This window comes from Eurytemora carolleeae, unplaced genomic scaffold, assembly GCF_000591075.1.
Source record: "Eurytemora carolleeae unplaced genomic scaffold, Eaff_2.0 scaffold36, whole genome shotgun sequence".
Lineage (NCBI taxonomy): Eukaryota > Metazoa > Arthropoda > Copepoda > Calanoida > Temoridae > Eurytemora > Eurytemora carolleeae.
Window position 1 is genome coordinate 470,034 of NW_019396086.1, and position 14,405 is coordinate 484,438.

Sequence of the window (14,405 nt, forward strand, 5' to 3'; positions counted from 1 at the left end):
TGAGAGGGAGGAGAGGGGGGAGAGAGAGAAGCTATAAAACTTACCATATAGTGGGAGGGGAAATTAGAGGATGGGAATTAAATTATCCCGAGGAACTGACCATGTATTACTGTAAGGGTTATGAGAATAAGCTTAAGAAAGGCTAATATTAAGAGATATGTCTAGATACATATATTCACAACATTTATTCATAAACATATACGTATACATATACATATTATCTATAATAAATGTATACATATACATATACATATATTATCTATCATAAATGTATACATATACATATACATATATTATCTATCATAATATATACATGTACAATATACATATTATCTATCATAAATGTATACATATACATATACATATATTATCTATCATAATGTATACATATACAATATACATATTATCTATCATAAATGTATGTAGGTTGTAGATATTTTTGTTCAGTTGGAGATATGTTTCATTAAATAGAAAGTTAGATTTTTGAAAGGTAAAAGATTTGGATAAAAAGGAACAGAGTTTTTATACACTGGTCGGCGATTATGTCAATAAAATGAAGACAAATTTTTATCAATAATACCCTAACAAGTATTTTTGAAATGACGTAAACAAAGAAAAACTTTTAATTCACAACGTTTCATTGTGTACATGTTTGTGTGTCTCTGCTGTACATGTTTGTGTGTCTCTCCTGTACATGTTTGTGTGTCTCTGGTGTACATGTTTGTGTGTCTCTGCTGTACATGTTTGTGTGTCTCTGCTGTACATGTTTGTGTGTCTCTGCTGTACATGTTTGTGTGTCCCTGCTGTACATGTTTGTGTGTCTCTGCTGTACATGTTTATGTGTCTCTGCTGTACATGTTTGTGTGTCTCTGCTGTACATGTTTGTGTGTCTCTGCTGTACATGTTTGTGTGTCTCTCCTGTACATGTTTGTGTGTCTCTGGTGTACATGTTTGTGTGTCTCTGCTGTACATGTTTATGTGTCTCTGCTGTACAAGCTTGTGTGTCTCTGCTGTACATGTTTATGTGTCTCTGTTGTACATGTTTGTGTATCTCTGCTGTACATGTTTATGTGTCTCTGCTGTACATATTTTACTTAGATGATGAGAGAAAAAAATAAGAATTTAAGGTAAAGATAAAAGTAAAAATATGGAAAAGAAAAAATTAGTGTGGTGATGAGAGAAAAAAAAAAGAATTTAAGGTAAAGATAAAAGTAAAAATATGGTTCCCCGCGGGTGCTCTGATGTTAAGCTGCTTAACTGTGTGTGACAGTATACAGAAAAGGAAAAACTAAATAAAGAAGTATTTTCAGGTTTTCTCTTTCAATGAAGTGTATTCTTAAGCAATAGGTTACAAGACATTTAAGTTTTGAAGACCAAAATAATTAAACTAAATCTAAACCAATCGGTTTATTATTATATTAGCTGAAGTGCCCGGCGTTACCCGTGGAATTTTGGAAGCACTTCAAAAAAATTCGAAGTTCAAAAAAAAATTCGAAGTTCAAAAAAAATTTAATTTAAAAAAAAAATTATTTTTGTTAACCCCGGGGTACTCAAGTCTTCCCTCAAAAAATGTCAGCCATTTTGGTCAAGCCGTTTGGCCAGCCAAAGCTAACATAAATAAAAATATACAAATAAATGAGCGAATAGCTTTATTATATAGATTATCTCCTAATGAAGACACTAGACCGACAAAACTCAATGCTGTTGTACAGACAGTTTTACCGACAGGCCTACCCATGAACATGTCTGTACAGACAGTTTTACCGACAGGCCTACCAGTGAACGTGTCTGTACAGATAGTTTTACCGACAGGCCTACCCGTGAACGTGTCTTAACAGACAGTTTTACCGACAGACCTACCCGTGAACGATTTAGGCATTAGAAAATCTTAGAAAATCAACTTCTATATATGAATCTCCTGAACAGTCCCTTTAAACCTGGTTTGTTCTATAATGGTTTGATTAATGTTGAATATGCCTGCTCTGAATATCATTGTTCCATTATTGTAAACTTGAAGTGCTGAACTAGAAACCACAGGACCACCATCTAAACAAATAATGAAAAGTTTTAAAAAATTATGATTATTAAATATTTTAACATTTAACGATTAACAACAGTGCATTTTTTTAAACCTTATAAACCTTAATTTTTCAATGATGGAAAAATCTTTGTTTTTCTATAAACATTTATTTTTATAAGAAATATTTTTGAATATCTCCAGCAAGAAATTTATGAAACTGTTGTGTAAACTTTATCATTTATTGGGTTTAATTGGGTTTATTTGTTCAAAAGTTTGTCTGATCTAGAAATAGCCTTGAATTAAGACGAGTACAACAAACATTTCATAAAATTACATTACTGATTGGGCACGACGTATTACAAAGTTTTCAGTCTTGCACCTTCTGTCCAAAAACTTTATAGAACTGCGAACCAAAATAATAGTTTTTTAAATAGTCAATTCGATTTGAAAAAGTTTATAGTGGCATACAAATAATTAACTTAAGGAATACTTTTAAGTAAAGGTAATTTGGGTACAAGAATGATGGTACCAACTTACATCAAAAATCGATTAAACCATCTTTTGGGTAACTGTCTGAACCTGAACCTCTTTGAAAATTTGTCAAATCCAATTAAATTTTAGTTTAAAATTTATAAAATCATACACTTTCATTCACCGTAAATAAAGAAATTAAGTCTTTGCCACAAACTCAAATTTCTTAATCTCAATATCTTTGCAACCTGATGATGTAAACCTTTCAAATTTCAAACTTTGATAATTTGAACTAATAAAATTCAAAGTTTGAAATGTCTAAGATTTAGGACAAAGACTTACTTTCTTACAGTTAAGTTTGTTTGACTTTAATAAAATAGTTTTTCAGCGATTGGAATTTGATTAGAATTAGAAATGATAATATTTAAACATGTTCAAGACAATCCCAATTTCTGAAGGAGATGACTAACTGTGAAGAAGAAATCGGTGTGAAAGGTTTTAGACTAAAAAGAAAAGTTCTAATGCTCCTTGATGATAGGATTATAGGATTAGAGTTATTAATTCCTCAACTTTTCCAGAACCCGTTTTATAATGAAGAAGGCTTATAGGACTTGAGAGAAGCGGAGNTTAGAGAGTATAAACGCATGAATTGAATTAATTTTTTTTAACAAGTTTGGCAAAATTTAAACTCATTTTTTTCTCAGAAATATTTGACTTTACCACGATTTTTGAATCTCAGAAATTTTCCTCTTAATTTTAATTTAAATACACTAACAGCAACAATTTAGTGGAATTAAAAGTCGTTGTCAAATTCATTAAATGTTTTGATTTCATGCTCTCTATACAGAAAGAAATAAAAATAAAAAATCTCATTGTTCTACGCGAACACAAACTGTGGAATATAAAGATATAAACAGACTCATGTGCATTTTATGTTTTTATAAAGCAAACATTTTTAAAACCAGCTTGACATTCAGCTTTGGAAGTGAATTGGGTCTGTGCATACGATTGCTGTTTTTATGTTCATTGGGCTTTTTTAGATCATAATTAACTTGAGTCTTACAATTGTCTATTTTTTTGGGTCACATTGTATTCCTAAACATTGAGCCAAAATGTTACCTTTCTCCCAGGTTATTTTATCAATTGGATACCCTGATACAGGACACTGAACCCTCAGCTGGGAACCTTCTACCCCAGACACAGGTCCAACATCACGAATATACGGAGGACCTAGAGAAGGAAGATCACGATCAAGGACTGGCTATCAAAAAAGAGTTGAACATAAAAAATATCCTTGGCATTTAAAAAATATAAATTTTTTAATTTCTAAATTTTACAGCAAAATATTCAGAAAGCATTAATTTCATTTGAAACTCTTTACAAAGAATCACAAAGTTTTAATAATTCCTCTGAATATTACCAAAAACTCTAATCTGTTCTGAATGCGAGGTTTGCCCCGCTGTATTCTCTGCTCTGCAGCTGTACAGGCCGCCGTCCCGGTCCGTTACATGAGTAAGGTTCAGCTGACTCATCACATCATCAGCTGAAGTCACGTACTGGCTCTGTCTGTATCTAAAAAATATATTACATAAAAACCTGATTTTTTTAAGGTAATTGTAATGGTAATGTTGGATAAAGCAAAGATACTTAATTCAGAGGTCAGATGTGTACGCATTTTTAGTACTGCAGTGTACTATCTCTTAGCTGTAAAGTAAACACAAGACGGATGTCACAGCCTGACATGGAATCCATTTTTCACATAAAAAATCTATGAAATATTCTGGTCATTATGTGAATTATCAAAATGTTCAAAATTAAATGCTTTTATCCTCCTTGGATACTAGACAAACACTGATGCACCTATTCTTGTTTACGAACACCGCCCAGACAGAACTGGTTTCAATGTGTACGCAGAGAATACGCAACAGCAATCAACTTTCCTTGCGTTATTACCTTGGATAAAAGTAAGAAAACTCATTGTCAGTAACAAGCTACGGTAATTTTGTAGAATCGTTTCAGTAACAGAAAGGAACTAATTATCCCTGAAACTCTAATTTTCTAATACATATATATTTACAAACTCATGTCGTTCACCGTTTACATTTCAAACTTGAATATTAAAAGGTCAAAAGTTACTGTTTAAAATATCAAAGATCTATGTCATCATATTGCAAAGATATAAGTAATTAGAAAATTTGAACTTGAGGCAAGTTATCAGTTCCTTTGACACTTTTCAGAAAAAAGGTTCAGGCAATTAACCAAAAGATTGTTTAATCGAATTTTAAAATAGATGGGCTACATTTTCGTCTTCTGCATTAAATGTTTTGTCCTTTGTAAGATTTAAAAAATGAATTATCTTTATTCTGCAGTACAGAAATATTTAATACAGCAATGCAAGATGGTACTATACCTGTCTCCTAGTTGAATCTTGAACCCGTCTAGCTCCCAGATAAACCTAGGAGGAGGACGACCTCTCCCGACACACTTGAGAGACAAGAACTGACCAGGGATCAAGGTAGAACCTGTAAACCTCTCAACTATCTCAGGCGCAGAATCTAAATATTTTTCTTTTCAATTAATTTTTATTTTTTCATTCAAAAATTGAGACTTTGCCACAAACTCAAATTTTCTAATCCATATATCTATGCAGCCTGATGGCGTCGGTTATTGATTTTTCAAAGTTAGATTATTTGATCTAACAGAATTCATAGTTTGAAATGTTTAAGGTCTACGCCATGGGGTTGCAAAGATTGGGGATTGGAAAATCAGAGGCAATTGCAAAGACTAAATTCCTTTATGAATCAATCCAAGGGATGTGAAATTTGGTGATGTCAAATGGATTTCTAATTTCATTTTGATTTCGACAATACCCCCGTCTACTTTTTCACGAACACTCCCTTTAATAAACATATACATATACATATATATATATTTAGCCTTAATCCGTCCTTAAACAAAGAAACAAACAGACTATACAAATATAATAAACAGTATTAATTATCATCATTATTAATCTAGGAATTATTAAAATTACTATTGGAATATTTAATATTTCATATACGGCTTCAATAGTTTATAGAAAATACAATATATTTGAAGTAAAAACAAATATGGAGAAAATGTTGATTGTTTATTGTTTTATAAACAAACAGTTTTTGTATACACATTATACGAAGAAATATATCATTGTTGACTTTAAAAGTCACTATAATAAAATAAAGAGATCTAAAATGGATATTTCTAACATTTATTTAAAAAACGAGTGTTTTGAAATATTTGCATTTAAGGCGGAGTTAAAATTGGTTGATTTAGAAATTAACAAAGAAATTAATGCTGGATATTAGATGGCGCTTCATGGAAGTGTTGTAGAGCTTCATGTTGGTGGAGCAGATCCGGGAACTGGGACAACAGGGCTTATCAATGGATCGAAGGCAATGCAACTCGAGATAACGGAAACTTCGGTCAGATCCGTTTTAGTTTCCTAAGTAAGCTTCTCAAGAAGTTAATAGGGAGATCAGAGGTGAAAGCACGCCTGCTGTTAGTTCAGTATCTGCATCATCAGCCTGAAGGAGTCATGGGGGGTGACGTAGAGCTTCATGTTGGTGGGGCAGATCAACAGGTGCGTTGCGCTGAGTATCTGCATCATCATCATGAAGGAGCCAGGGTTGAGACGGAGTTGTGAATGTCTTGAGTGTTTATACCTGACTGCCGGGGCTGGGATCTGTAGAAGGGGGGGGGAGAAGAAGCGGGGGTTACATGTGGGCTTCATGGCGGAAATGGATCTTGAGTACACATACATCTAGAGAAAATGGCTACGGCATTTGAGTCGGAAAAATCGTCTTCCTTATATTTTGGAATTTGTGTTAACAATCATTTATTTTCTGTCGCTATATTCTACAGGGTGTCCCAATAAACATGGGAATACAGTGACGATTTCGATATCGTCTTTTTAAATAATTCTTTGGTTTAGTATAGTGATACCTACTGAGAAAGCTGTAATCTGTAAGAGTTTCGTCTGCTATGTTTATGTTTTGACTGCATAAGGTTGTACTTAGTAAAACAAGAAAATTGCAGTATACAAACAGAGTAAACTTGTCCGTCTTCACTGTTCATCTTGCGGAGACATTATAGACACATCTTTGCAGTGTTTTACCCTTTTCATAAAATAAACTCTAGCAGACATAATAATATCATGGCTTTTGAAATTTGGTATTACAATGATCATTCATAACAAAGACGATATCCAATTCGTCACTGAATTCCCATGTTTTTTGGGAAACCCTGTACTACCTTGGAAACCAGCTTTGCCTGGAGTCAACCCACTCATTTTAGAATTCTTAAACCAGGCTAATATCATTCCCGTAGATCTACCGAGTTTCCCAATCAAAATTTGAGGCAAATTGGTCAAGGGGTTAAGAGTTATAATTGGACATCCAAACAGACAGACGAACATAGATTACTGCTTTATAGATATAGAATTTTTAATAGAATGTTCGAAAACAAGTTGTAAGCTAAATATTATTTTAAAAAACAAAATCAAGACCAGTATGAAATATTAAATATATACAAATGTGGCGAAAGATAATAGATGACTATAGGTTGTAATATCTGAATGATTTGTTTAATATTAATTTGATTTTATTTACGGTCTAAGTCGTATGTTCCAACTTCCTCAATTTGTATGGGCGCTACGGTCTTCGGTATGAGACGTCTTTATCAATTTTCTTTTTATAGACGCAACAGATAGAAGTAAGATTAGTAGCGATCAAAAGCGCTTTTTTATCGCATTAAGCCTATACCCCCTTTCATTTTTCGCGAACACTCCCTTTAAGAAAAAATTGCAGATTTTGTTTTGGAATTATATCTCCAAAAGTATTTTAAACTTTTAATTTCATTTAATTTTTAAAAAAGTTTTAAGAATCTCTGAATATGTATTGAATAAAAAATAGAAAACAAAGAAGTACTTTTTTATCCAAAAAAACATTTAGCATTAAACATTTTTAATATTCGCCATATCTGAATCAAAAATAAACTAAATGTAATTTGTATCAATGTTAATTCAATTCAATGAATCGGACTTTTAAGGCAAGTATAAGGTTTCATTTCTATGTATTTATACAATTGAGAAATAATTAGAATATTCATTAAAACAAACTTTTTGCTTATATTTCAGAATCTGTACAAGTTAACTTGAACAAGGCTGAAAAAGGGACAAACAGAAAACTGGAGTAATCAAAAATGTCCGTCCTGGAATTATCAATGTTTGTGATCTTTCCTCTAAAACAATTAAACAACATTTGGAGCAAACTAGAGCAAACTAGAGTAAACTAGAGTAAACTAGAGCAAATTAGAGCAAACTAGAGCAAACTAGAGCAAACTAGAGCAAACTAGAGCAAACGAGAGCAAAATATAGCAAAAAAGCAAACTAGAGCAAAATATAGCAAAAAAGCAATCTAGAGCAAACTAAAGCAAACTAGAGCAAACTAGAGCAAACTATAGAAAACTAGAGCAAACTAGAGCAAACTAGAGAAAACTAGAGAAAACTAGAGCAAACTAGAGCAAACTAGAGCAAACTTTAGTAAACTAGAGCAAACTAGAGCAAACTAGAGCAAACTATAGCAATCTAGAGCAAACTAGAGCAAAACATAGCAAACTAGAGCAAACTAAAGCAAAATATAGCAAAAAAGCAAACTAGAGCAAACTAAGCAAAACTAGAGCTAACTAGAGAAAACTAGAGCAAACAAGAGAAATCTAGAGAAAACAAGAGCAATCTAGAGAGAACTAGAGCAAACTAGAGCAATCTAGAGCAAACAAGAATAGTAAATTACAAAAATAATATTTTTAGAAATATCGAGTTAATCCGTTCTCAGTACTTAATCTTCCGGGTAATTAATTTAGAACTTATTTATCGTAAATCATAAACGTATAAAACTACTAAAGGGAATGTTAACTTAATTACATGTGAACAATTTATTGAAGACGACAGCGCCGAAGTTCAGGTCAAATCTAATTTTTAGAACAGAAAACAAGGATATCCCTACTATCATATTTTATACAATTCTTCTAAATCTGAACTCTCAGCTTCAGTTGAAACAAAAACTCGTTTAACCAAATTTTCGGTTTATTAAACCATCTTCAGGACATGCTTATTATTATGAACTTTTAATATTAATATTTTTAAGATCTGCAGTAAAGTCCCTAATTGCGTAAATATGACTATAAAATACCTTGTATTAGAACCACAGCAGCTGATTGTTTGGTTTGGTTTGCTGTGTTTACAAAACATTGATATATTCCTCCCTCGTCTTCCTCCAGATTAAAGATGTTTAGGATACTTTGGTCAGTGCTGTACCTGCACAATCAATCAATTAATAAATCTATCTACGCGAAAATGCCGCAAACTATTTATTATTTAAAAATAAAAATATGAACTTCTATTGTTGTAATATATAGTAAGGAAATGACCCTAACATCTAGAAACCTAATTGTTTTTGTCATCAAAAATTTGAATACGTTCGTAAGAAATTATACTTTTAAAAAAGTTAAGAAAACAAAATTCAAATTCTTGGTTTTTTTGATTACAGAAGCTTTTTTTCTGTTTGAGATTTGATATTAATATTTGATAATTCAAATCGTACATTCGTACATATATGTGTTGCGTATAGCCAGCAAAACGGCTGGATCGATTGGTCTGATTTTTTTTGTGGACACTCATGGGTGGCCGGGGGGGTGTTATAGGCTAAAAAATCGAAAATAAAAAAAATTATCCACGGGCAACGCTGGGCCCTTCAGCTTGTATTTGATAATACTTAAAAAATCTGAATCTTTTCGTTAAGTTTAGATCAAACTTGTGTTCTAGTGTGTAGACATGAAATCTATCTTCTCTTGATCCACAATCCATTTATTCATCCGACTCAAGCCTTTGTTCAGTTTCATCCTACTTCCGCACATTTTTCAAATTCAGGTTTAGATATCATAATATATTCTACAAATTCAGGTTTAGATATCAAAATATATTCTACAAATTCAGGTTTAGATATCAAAATGTTTTCTACAAATTCAGGTTCAAATATCAAAATATATTTTCTACAAATTCAGATTTAGCTATTACGTATATGTTACAAATTCAGATTTAAGTATTTATATCTATTATACTTGACAAGATTATAATCTTATCTTTTTTCTAATTCCTCCATCTTTGGGATACGGCAATTGTGCAATGTAAATAGACCCATTTCACTTAATTTGTGATTTAAGAATTGGCAAGTAAAACTATTTGCTTTGTCAATATGTCAATATTGCTATAAAGTCGTATTCCAACTTCTGAGTTTTCTGTTTATCAATGTAGATATAAAGTAAAATAAAGATTAAAATAATACAAGTCGATTCAGCAGATACTTAGCAGATACTGAGACAAACAGTAACCCTCGCAATAAAAATAGACCCAAGATATCTGTAAACCAGTTTTTGAGCGACTTTCGATTAAATGCAAAAACTTTTTCTGCCATGTCCCGTTATCCAATATCCAGTATCAAGTATCCAGTATCTAGTGTCCAATATTTAGTATCCAGTAACTAGTATCTAGTATCTAGTATCTAGTATCCAGTATCTAGTATCTAGTATCCAGTATCTAGTATCCAGTATCTAGTATCCAGTACTTAGTATCCAGTATCCAGTATCTAGTATCCAGTATCTAGTATCTAGTATCTAGTATCTAGTATCTAGTATCTAGTATCTAGTATCTAGTATCTAGTATCTAGTATCTAGTATCCAGTATCTAGTATCCAGTATCTAGTATCCAGTATCTAGTATCCAGTATCTAGTATCCAGTATCCAGTATCTAGTATCCAGTATCTAGTATCTAGTATCCAGTATCTAGAATCCAGTATCTAGTATACAGTATCTAGTATCCAGTATCCAGTATCTAGTATCCATTACCTAGTATCCAGTATCTAGTATCCAGTATCTAGTATCCAGTATCTAGTGTCCAGTATCCAGTATATAGTATCCAGCATCTAGTGTCTAGTATCCAGTATCTAGTATCCAGTATCCAGTATCTAGTATCCAGTATCTAGTATCCAGTATCTAGTGTCTAGTATCCAGTATCTATTATTCAATATACAGTATCCAAAATTCAGTATCCATATCTATTATACAGATTAACGTAAACAGTATCCCTTATCCTGTATTTAGTATTCTGTATTCTGTATCATGTATCCATCATTCTGATTCCTGTATCCGGTATTCAGCATCCAGTATTCAGTAATCAGTATCCTGTATCTAGTATCCAGTATAAAGTATCCAATATCCAGAATTCAGTATCTAGTATTCAGTTTCTAGTATAAAGTATCCAATATCTTGTATCCAGTATACAGTATCCAGTATAAAGAATCCAATATCCAGTATCCAATATCCTGTATACAGAGTATCCAATATCCAGTATTCAATTGAATATATATTTCACCTGTATCGTTGGTTGTTTAATTGTATCCGATATCCATTCCGGAACCAGGAAACCGATTCAATCTTTCCTCTAATTCGAACATGATAATACGATTTTTTGTTAGGCTGAGACATCTTTAGGTTTCCCTTTTTCCCTTAAATTAGTCTGCTGTTAGGCGTAAACCCCGTTAAAATAGATATTGAACATTTGAGATTTTTGAAGAAAAATATTTTAAACATTTTGTTCATCAATAAAATTTTAAAAGTTTTCTTTGCAACTCTTTTTAATCTTGAAAACTTACAGTTGAAGAAAAAATGTTTTCTTTATCTTGGAGGATAAATCCGTTAAACTTGTATTAAATATAAATTAGGTTCTCAGATTAATTGCCAATATTTTCTCTTTATAGTCAGGTTTACACCCTAGCAGGTAGTTTCTCTTTAAATATCTTCAGTTTTAAAGGGATTCTTTACTTAGCAGGGGAAAACACTGGTCAGGATATCACTAAATACTCATTTCATATTTCTCAAGATTTTCATTTGATTTTCAAGGATATACTCTGGAGTTTTCAAGGATATACGCTGGAGTTTTCAAGAATATATTCCGGATTTTTAATGGATATACTCCAGAGTTTTCAAGTATATACTCTGGAGTTTTCAAGGATATATTCTGGATTTTTCAAGTATATACTCTGGAGTTTTCAAGGATATACTTTGGAGTTTTCAAGGATACACTCCAGAGTATTCGAGTATATACTCCAGAGTTTTCAAGTATATACTTTGGAGTTTTCAAGGATATAATCTGGAGTTTTCAAGTATATACTCTGAAGTTTTCAAGGATATACTCTGAAGTTTTCAAGGATATACTCTGGAGTTTTCAAGGATATATTCTGAAGATTTCAAGGATATACTCCAGAGTTTTCAAGTATATACTCAGGGATATATTCTGGAGTTTTCAAGCATATACTCTGGAGTTTTCAAGGATATAATCTGGAGTTTTCAAGGATATACTCTGGAGTTTTCAAGAATATATTCCGGATTTTTAATGGATACACTCCAGAGTTTTCAAGTAAAAACTCTGGAGTTTTAAAGGATATGCTTCAGAGTTTTTAACAATATACTGAGAAGTTTTTAAGACATTACTAAAGAGCTTGGTCGCTTTAAGGTTACTTTGGAAAAATAAATTCTTTGTTCCGAAGCTTGGGTTCAGAAGTTTTAACAGTTCTTCTGAGAGGTTAGTTTATTTCTTTACTTTCGTACTTCCAAGATCTTTAGGTGTTGTATTTATTGAGGTGCACTTATCAAGAATATTATGCGGCTGTATCACTTATCAAGAATATTATGCGTCTGAACTGAGGTGAACTATTCAATAATATTATGCGGCTGTATTGAGGTGCACTTATCAAGAATATTATGCGGCTGTATCACTTATCAAGAATATTATGCGGCTGTACTGAGGTGAACTATTCAATAATATTATGCGGCTGTATTGAGGTGCACTTATAAAGAATATTATGCGGCTGTATTGAGGTGCACTTATCAAGAATATTATGCGGCTGTATTGAGGTGCATTTATCAAGAATATTATGCGACTGTTATCAAACGTTTTTAAACTCAATTTACTGTTCTGAATTTGAAAAAAAAAACAGTTTTATAGCCCCGTTAAATCCTGAGTTATTCAAGTTCTCTGAGTGATAATCCTTGTTGTTAATTCTGGGAAAGTTTTCAGGAAATAAGATAATTATTCTTCACAAAATAAATAGATAATTCTAATCTCTGAGTTGGAATTTCCTAGTAGAACAGGTTAGTGTGATATTATCTCCTTTTCTAGCTCTCTGCTGGGTCGGAGACAGAACTACCTCTAGCTCAGGAACCACCAGAATATCAAACCTGGAAAAAAATAATGTTAATCTACATATGTATAAACATGAATATATAATATATATATATAATATGAATAAAATGTTATAAGAAGATTGTTGCGTTTCAACTGATATATATAAATATATATATTTATATGAAGTAGTAATATCTGTGTGTTTGTATGTCCGATCATAACTTAGGAACCATATGACCGATTTGCCTCAAATTTTGAATGGGGGAACTCTGGTGAACCACGGGATTGTTTTTAGCGAAGTTTTTAAATTCTTATTTGAGTGGGTCGACTTTTATGGTGAAATATCTACAGGCAAAGCTGCGTTCCAGAGCTAGGATATTATAAAAGTGGATCGACGACCCAGGACCGAATTTAATGAACTTGAGGGTCGCTAAATTGCCTACCGCCGGTTCAAATTTGAAGCACCGATTCAAATCCTTCCTGAATCGTTTTGGTAATTCAAAGGATTTGAGTCTTTGCCACAGACTCTGATTGTCTAATCACTATATCTTTGTATACCGATGTTGTAGACCTTAGATATTTCAAACTATTAAATATTAAAGTTTTACACCATCAGGTTGCAAAGTTACGGTTAGTTCAACTAATGAATTTATAATAACCGAACATTTATTTGGTTTGTTTAACAATAAACATATTATCCAGTTAGACAAATATTTATATAATATTATAAACATATCTCTTGTAGCAGTGTTTTCCAGATTTTATTAGAAATTTTTAAAAAGATTTTTCTGCATGTCTCCTTTCAAAAGAATAACACGGTTAACAGTATAAGTCTTTATATATTAACTCTTATTATAGAGGAATACAACCACGGAAAGATCTTTACTCTCGGAGAAATACAACACTGGAAAGTATTTAGTCTCGGAGTAATGCTCTTCTAGAAGTTCTTTACATCCTGAGGAATAAAATCCTGGAAAGATATTTGCTTTTGGGGGAAATAAACCCCGTGAAGATATTTGCTCTCGGGGAATAAACCCTGGGAAGATATTTGCTCTCGGGGAATAAACCCTGGGAAGATATTTGCTCTCGGGGAAATAAACCCTGGGAAGATATTTTCTCTCGCGTGGAAATAAACTCTGGGAAGATATTTGCTCTCGGAGAATAAACCCTGGGAATATATTTGCTCTCGGGGAAATAAACCCTGGGAAGATATTTTCTCTCGCGTGGAAATAAACTCTGGGAAGATATTTGCTCTCAGAGAATAAACCCTGGGAATATATTTGCTCTCGGGGAAATAAACCCTGGGAAAATATTTGCTTTCTTAGAATAAACCCTGGAAAGATATTTGCTCTCGGGGAAATAAACCCTGGGAAGAATTTTCTCCCTTGTGAAATAAACCTGGAAAGATATTTGCTCTCGGAGAAATACAACCCTAGAAAGATGTTTGCTCTCGGAGAAACACAACCTTGGAAAGATCTTTGTTCTCAAAGGAATAAAACCCAGAAACTTTCCCGAAAGGAGAATACTGTAGCAAATTAAATTAAGTGTTTGATAGAACGAGAATTAGAAATATAAAAACTAATTAGTCGATAAATTAGGAGGTTCAACAAGAAGGGGGACTCGGAAGGGGGGAGGGGA

General features: G+C 32.5%; 1 protein-coding gene across 1 annotated transcript in view; it reads right to left on the minus strand.

Annotated features, from left to right (window-relative positions):
- Positions 1–14,405, minus strand: part of LOC111718297 (Down syndrome cell adhesion molecule-like protein 1) — a 51,668-nt gene that overhangs the window by 25,284 nt on the left and 11,979 nt on the right. The window contains exons 7-13 of the mRNA XM_023493844.1: positions 12,722–12,820; positions 10,956–11,024; positions 8,719–8,843; positions 4,902–5,046; positions 3,912–4,063; positions 3,611–3,721; positions 1,978–2,046 (exon numbers count right to left, since the gene is read on the minus strand). Coding sequence (XP_023349612.1) covers positions 1,978–2,046; positions 3,611–3,721; positions 3,912–4,063; positions 4,902–5,046; positions 8,719–8,843; positions 10,956–11,024; positions 12,722–12,820 — 770 coding nt within the window. The remainder of the gene's footprint in view (positions 1–1,977; positions 2,047–3,610; positions 3,722–3,911; positions 4,064–4,901; positions 5,047–8,718; positions 8,844–10,955; positions 11,025–12,721; positions 12,821–14,405) is intronic.